A 7,137-nucleotide genomic window follows, 5' to 3' on the forward strand; every position below is an offset into this window, starting at 1 on the left:
GCGGACGCAGTTTGAACAACAATACACAAAGCTGACAGGCTTACTTTGGATGCCTTGTTTGCTTCACGTCCTGCTGAACGCGGACTGACAGGGGAGGTGTGTGCCGAAGAGGCGGGTCTAGAAATTGTAAGCGGGATAAAAATGTTGGGTTCAAAATATTTGACCTAATAGTGCGGAAGTGGTAAAACTAAGACAGTACCCGCTACTTTAAACAGACAATCCTGCGTTTGAATTCGCTCCTCTGACCGGCCATGAAAATCGCAATGCTACAATAGGCTAAAAAACGGTACACACTTGCCTTCCCAACCCAGTAAGATTCTCCGACCGTATGGGGGAGATCTGGGAGTTCCAGTCGGTATTTCGTCCCGTATATGAAGTCAATCAATGCTGAAGATCCGAAAAGCTCTGTACAACCGTTTCATCCTCTGCATTGCACATCCCGTGAGTCGCCCGCAACCTCATACCTAGTAGTTGAAGGCCAAATCGTTCGGCCACGAGAAGCTGATCAGTGTGATTAACTCGAAGCTAAGCAAGACAGAACATCAACCACCTTTCAAACCTAGAACTTTTTTCACGCCACATACTGACTGGCTCCTCGAGTGAGGACTTTCCAGCTGGAAAGTTCTGAGCTAATTACAAATTGCTGATAGTGTGAGGAAGTTTGGGAATTTACATCAAGACGATTCCCAGTAAGGATAAAGTATCTGTACAGTGCTTTTTCTCTTTTCGGCATAGATTGGTTTCATCTACGGAACGAAATCTCGATTGATTCTTCAATTCGATTATGGATATGGAATACGGATAGCAAGCAACCTAATGCACTTCAGTCGGTGAGACAGTGACGTGAACGTTCACAAAAAATGATACGAAAAGTGACAGTTCTAAACGAGAATCGGCAATGAGGTGATATCAGAAGACACCGAAAACAGCGTGCAAATCGGTAGGCGATGCAGAAGGGCATGAAAATTCGTGTAGCGAAGTGAAAGAGAAGTACCGGCGGGAAAAGTAGTATCTGAACAACCGCAGCGTTACCTGAGACGTCAGCTGCAACAGTGAAACTGTGCACAGGGTTATGGGTGAAAAGGAGCTTCAGCTATGGGGTGGAAAGCCTGGTGGCTACATAAACCGAAGCAGCGTAGTTAGACCCAATAATAACTTAAGTAATAACAGCCTAGACTTGGGCAAACTGGCAGTATCCCAGCCCTTGTGCTTCGTTCGGGTGTGATGGCAGCAGAGCACCGAAAGGGTGTTACAGCTGAACGACTATTGTCATTTAATGGTTGGCTTCATAAAAGCAATGAGGGAGTAGCCAAAGTTGTCGGAACGTGAGATTATGCTATGAAAAACGGACTGGCATTATTGGTTGCGAAGGCATCAGCAGGGCTACAAACGGTGTCTGGGAGAATTGTTTGGTTTCGTCGACCTCAGTTTCCCTTAAAATGCTATTTAAAAAGTTAACTTGTGTGGAGCGTATTAGGGAAGTTCTGCCTGTGGTAAAGTGGGTTGTCACCTCCGAGGACATATGATAAATGCAATTCCGCATGTAAAATTAGTTTGACGAATCGCCGTCCACCCCGTGCGCCGGTGAAAAGCTCCCGTAATTGTTCCGTCAGCAACATCAAGGGCATCAGCATTGTCACGACCAGGCGTACGACATTTACTTTCGTATCAAAAGATAAAGCGATAAAGCGTTCAGCTGTAGCACCCTTCCGGTGCCTAGCTGCCATGCCACCCGAAGGAAGCACGAGGGCTGGGATACTGCCAGGTTGCCCAAGCCTAGACAGGGGAAGTCGAGTGGCGGAGGTCGGATTCGAACCGCGGACCTTCAGGTTAGTAATCCGCGCTCTAACCACTTCGGCCATTACGACATTTACTTTCGTATCAAGTGACGGAGTGAACAAGGCACTCAATCACGTCCACTGCAGGGCAAGACTGACAATATGGATATTGGTGCGGGTCAGTCCATCAGTGCTCTTCGCTCAATTCAGGAGCTGACGTGAATTGCAGCTCCCACGTTGGTCCTCGGCTTACTGTTCCTTACTATGGTGTACCAAACAGCACGATAGCTTGAGACAGCCTTCTGACGAGACAAATAAGAATTGGTACGAATGTAGGTATAGAGCTATCCCAGAAGGTCCCACAAGGTCAAGCCAGAATCTTCGTGATGGGGTTAGAAACACCACCTACGAGTGCTCGATGCCGGCTGGGCCATACTTTGGACAGTGTCTGTGGCCGGTACTCGGCGCATTCATTCAAACAGCTTCAGGTTAGCATCAGCATCACTGTTGTTTAGGTGGCGACTCACCACACGTCAAGAGTTTCTCCAATGGAATGAAATTCAGAAAGCAAAGCAGATGCTGACACGCTTTTTGAGCAACAAGGGCGACAGGTGTTTGGAACCACAAGCTTGACTTCACTTGCCTCATGTGTCTGAGCACTATTGTTGTTATACTATCCGGGGGGATTTAAACCACTGATGGCGATGAATTCGATAGACAGGTTTGACAGGCTTGCAAATTATTGGTTGAATCTGTCAGGTTCAAGGATACAACATAACTGAGGTACTTCGCTACATGTCTGTTCTAGAGCCCGTTACCTTTCTGGGCACGCCCAGAACCGACTTGACACTGGTCTCGTGTAGCTGGCTGACTTCGAGCTTAACTGCTTGCTTAAGCTCTCCGACCCATATATATCGATGTAAAAGTTTAGACAATTAATCTCGTGTTGGTAATAATCTTGAGAAACGATACCACAAGCAAGAAGCAAAATCCGTGGTGAAGACTACATTACTCAGTCTTGTGATGTTATCTGTTGAACAGCCCTTAGTTTCGGTTTATGTGAAGTTTTCTGTGCATCAGCCCAATGGTCCTTCTTGAAGTATATTCGCGGACACAGGCCCCAAATGCGGTGATCACAGACTAGTGGAAAGCGGTTGTAAGCAGTGAAGATACTGATATTGTTAAAAACGTAGTCCAGTTGTACCGCTAATGGTGGGGGGAAAATCACGGTGTGGACCAAGCCCAAAGAAATCAGGTAAAAACAATGAGACCTTAATAAGTCACCAGCAAGTAAGCAAAAAGACCTATCCAAATAAACCATAATGGTTACGGAAAAGAAGTTAGCAAACTTAGTGTTCTGAAATTAGGGTATAAAGTGTAAAGACCGATAGTCAGTTAGTTAAAAAGTGGAGCCTGAATTTCAGCTTTAAGCAACTGATACTTCGTGGGATATTTGTAAAGGACATGTGTGGAACGATACCAATCTCTTTCCACAGGAGTTCCGAAACGACCTTCCCCGTTACGAAACAAAACAGAGCTCTCTGGCCGCATGGTACAATCGTCCACATCCGAGTGCAACTGTTTGAGGCAGTGCAACACAGTTATTTCCATACCGTTTCTGGAACAAAAGCTCAGTACGACACATCCTGGTAACGCACAGATATTACTGAGGATCAAGGCATGAATGTGACTCTGTCTGGACGTTTGCACCTAAGTACAATGATCAAACGGATATGGCGTTTCTCATTCCGTTCAACATGGGAACAAAAGGTACGACACATCCTGGTAACGCACAGATATTACTGAGGATCAAGGCATGAATGTGACTCTGTCTGGACGTTTGCACCTAACTAAGTAGATCAAACGGATATGGCGTTTCTCATTCCGTTCAACATGGTTCGGATATATGTACAACCATGAACTGCACATATATCCGAACCATGTTGAACGGAATGAGAAACGCCATATCCGTTTGATCATTGTACTTAGGTGCAAACGTCCAGACAGAGTCACATTCATGCCTTGATCCTCAGTAATATCTGTGCGTTACCAGGATGTGTCGTACTGAGCTTTTGTTCCAGAAACGGTATGGAAATAACTGTGTTGCACTGCCTCAAACAGTTGCACTCGGTTGGGACCACTGATAGAGCACATAAACTGCCACAACAGTTGAAGATACAGCCAGAGTGTTGTGAAGCAGCTTCCGTCTACCGTCATCACGGTGAATGAGAACCACAGGACGGAGAGGAGGACCGTAAGGATGACTAGGATTCTCAGTGATCACGGGCCGTATTCGACCGTTATTGCCCGTCATTTGACTCAAACCAGAAGACCCGTTAGGACTGTTTCCAACGCTTCCAAGGCATGTCGGTGATCCGTTGGACGAGCGGTATGGGTTTTTGTGACTACCATTCATGATTGACCTGAGACCACGGGGAAGCGAGGACAGCGAGGATGCCACCTGATATTTGCAACATGGATCCCACTGCCAAAAAAGCGCGTAAAAACTGGCAGCCACGGAACTCAGGCCACTGAAAAAAGTTGTGCTCATTCGTAGCAGTCGCGGAGTTAAAATGAGGAGGGCAGTTCCCGCATGAGTGTCGTTTAGCCACTGGGAATGAAGACTGGACGACGAAGAAAGGATGTGAAAGTGATGCGAATTCCAGAAAGCCGCGAAGCCTGCTGTGGCCAACGCAGAGAAACCTGCATGAGAGGAAGAACAATGAGAGCTAACGATAGCGTTCGAAAAGCCTTGTGTACTTAATTTCTAATGTACCCAGCCGACAGGAAGTAATAACAGCGTGCTTTTGACTATTGTTACATACCCTATCAGCCCAAAAGTTATCGAATGAAACCATCTGGATGCCAAGGGGAGCATGAATAAAAATGGGTATTTGTCATCAAAACGGAGTGTTTTGATTGGAATGGGGCAGCCGTTGTCCATGCGCCAAGACGTGGGCTGAGGACGAAGGGTGCAGATCGGGTTTGAATCTAGAACTAACCGTTAGGTGATCGGCTCAACTATAGCAACACGTACATATGTAGTGATTGATCTTATTTGTCTGTAAATGATACTTGCTGCTTGAAATCAAGTCTCAGCTGGCGAGCACCACGCGCTGTTTGTTGCCAGTACATTGGTATGATGACCGTTTCCCAGGTGATCCCTTGCCTCTCGTGTTTTGCACGGAATCATCCGGAGACATGAACAGACCAGGTCGGTGAGAACAAATAAACACATGGACTAGCGCCTAAAGTCAAGCTATCAACAGTGGGTGATCGATGATGTGTAATCCATTTTGTTGTTTATACTCACATCATCCTCGTGTGAAAGGTCCTTCTCCTATCCTGACACAAGTGCTGGTTAATTTACGCAGACAGGGGGATTACTTCACAGGGTCTTCGTTTTCATTATAGGTCAGTAGTAGCTAATATCTTTGGTCGTGCATAAATTTGAAGCTAGAGCATGTTACATGCGATAGGGCGTTAACGCTGCTTCTCCAGCGCATGCTGGGTGCAACTGAATTATCGCGCCAAGACAGGCGTGTTCACGTTTCCTTTCTCTCTCTCTATGGTGTTCGACAAACAGAATAAGTGCACAAAAGGAGGACTATCAACCAAGAGTGACGTAATTACCAATCTCACAGATAGTGTATTTTTGCCGGAAATCACACTAGGTTCCCAATTTAGTTATGCAACTGTCTTGACACGTATTTGGTGAGTCTCTCACCACATTCCAAACCACACCTCTTTCGATTTTCTGAGGCACGTGTCAAGCAGCTGAAATGAAGCATGCATAGTGATACATAATACTACGACTTGGACCGCAGATAATGGATTGCCTCAGTTTTACAGCAATAACTCAAGACAATAAATACATACTGATCACAGTAGGAATAGTCTGCAACATCGGAACGCCCTGGAAGAATGCTAGTTGTGTGGATGAATCAAAGTGTTGATCGACCAAAAGAATTCTACGAAAAACACTGCGCTTCAAGACCCTTGGTCCAATCGAAACAAGCACAGTAATTGATGAGACTTTAGCTTCCTAGGTACTGGCATGTGGTACATCTTTTACTGACTTATCTAAAAATAGAGAGTCAAGCATACTCAGTCTGAAGAGAAAAGGCAACAATAATTTGATGTGTTGAATGGAGCTTAAATACTAACGCAGTATTTCACCCAGAGAGTTCACTACATTGCTCTTGTTAGCGGCGACCTAGTAAACAGAACTTTGCAAAGCGAATATCCTAAAGCAAAGTAACCTCCCAATTTTGGCCTTATGTTCCTTTCGGTGGTATTATTGTAGAAAACGAGACAAATTCGTTGTGTCAGTCAAAAACGGTCAAGAAAGGAGAAGACTGTAGAGTATTTCAATGTCTACGATGGTTTTGTCATTTTCTCTTCAATTTTTTCATGTAACAAAAAACAGAATGTTACCAGTGATTTGTAATTTTTCACAATCAACAAGTCATTCACTCAGAAAATTCGTTTTTCGGTATGGCAGCATCACTAAAGGTCAAAAATAAACTCATAAAACACTGTAACTTGATTAGTCGCTTATATCCAAAAAAAAACTACTCTCGTCCTCTTTAGATCCGTCTCATAAATAGGCGGTTGTTAAATGCATATACTGAGGATTAGTCGTCTTAGACCTCGGAAAGTGTTCACGTTCTGCATAGGACGGCATCTTCAAGTGGTGCGCACTTCTGATAACATTTAGGAAAGATGAAACAGGCAGTGGCACTTCCCAGGTCTTAACATAGGTTAACTTGAGCGAACAAGGCAAGCTTTTAGTACGAAATCTTTGAATTCGAAAAAGTCTCAATATTATAAATATCGCTCATTTATTGCACACTATGTTGGCATGGTAATGACCCGCAAGTAAACCTGCGTCATGCGCACAACACCATTCTGTTAAGCTACAGTCCGGATTGAAGGCAATGGGATGTGAAAATAGGACGACGCAACGCCCGATAGCTCCTTAGTAATGGAGAGGTGTTCTCCAGTAATATGCAACCTACAGTTTGTACCCATGGATTTTAATTTGAAATATCTAAATTTCTAAGAAATTCCCTGGTACACCTGAGCACCATAAACATCATAGTAAATTGACTTGATGGGGTCTCACGCTGAAATGTCTTTAGATTTTTAAATGTAAACACCAAGTAAAATGGAGCAGAAGTCTCTGCAATCTAGGAAGACTTCAGAACCATCTACTGGAAAATGCATCACACTTTAAATCGCCTTCTGAAGAGTTGTCAAGGCCTTATGATGCGGTATAAGTCAACGTAGTTCCTATCCTCCCTCAGTATCATCATCTCAGTCTTTACTCAAATCCACCTATCGATCGTCAATAGGT

General features: G+C 44.6%; 1 protein-coding gene across 1 annotated transcript in view; it reads right to left on the reverse strand.

Moving 5' to 3' along the window:
- T265_14664 (hypothetical protein) overlaps nucleotides 1–7,137 on the reverse strand; it is a gene marked incomplete at both ends in the record, with an annotated part of 32,021 nt that overhangs the window by 15,218 nt on the left and 9,666 nt on the right. The window contains one exon of the mRNA XM_009174673.1: nucleotides 45–117. Within this exon, the coding sequence (XP_009172937.1) occupies nucleotides 45–117 (73 nt within the window). The remainder of the gene's footprint in view (nucleotides 1–44; nucleotides 118–7,137) is intronic.

Source organism: Opisthorchis viverrini, assembly GCF_000715545.1.
Source record: "Opisthorchis viverrini unplaced genomic scaffold opera_v5_234, whole genome shotgun sequence".
NCBI lineage: Eukaryota > Metazoa > Platyhelminthes > Trematoda > Opisthorchiida > Opisthorchiidae > Opisthorchis > Opisthorchis viverrini.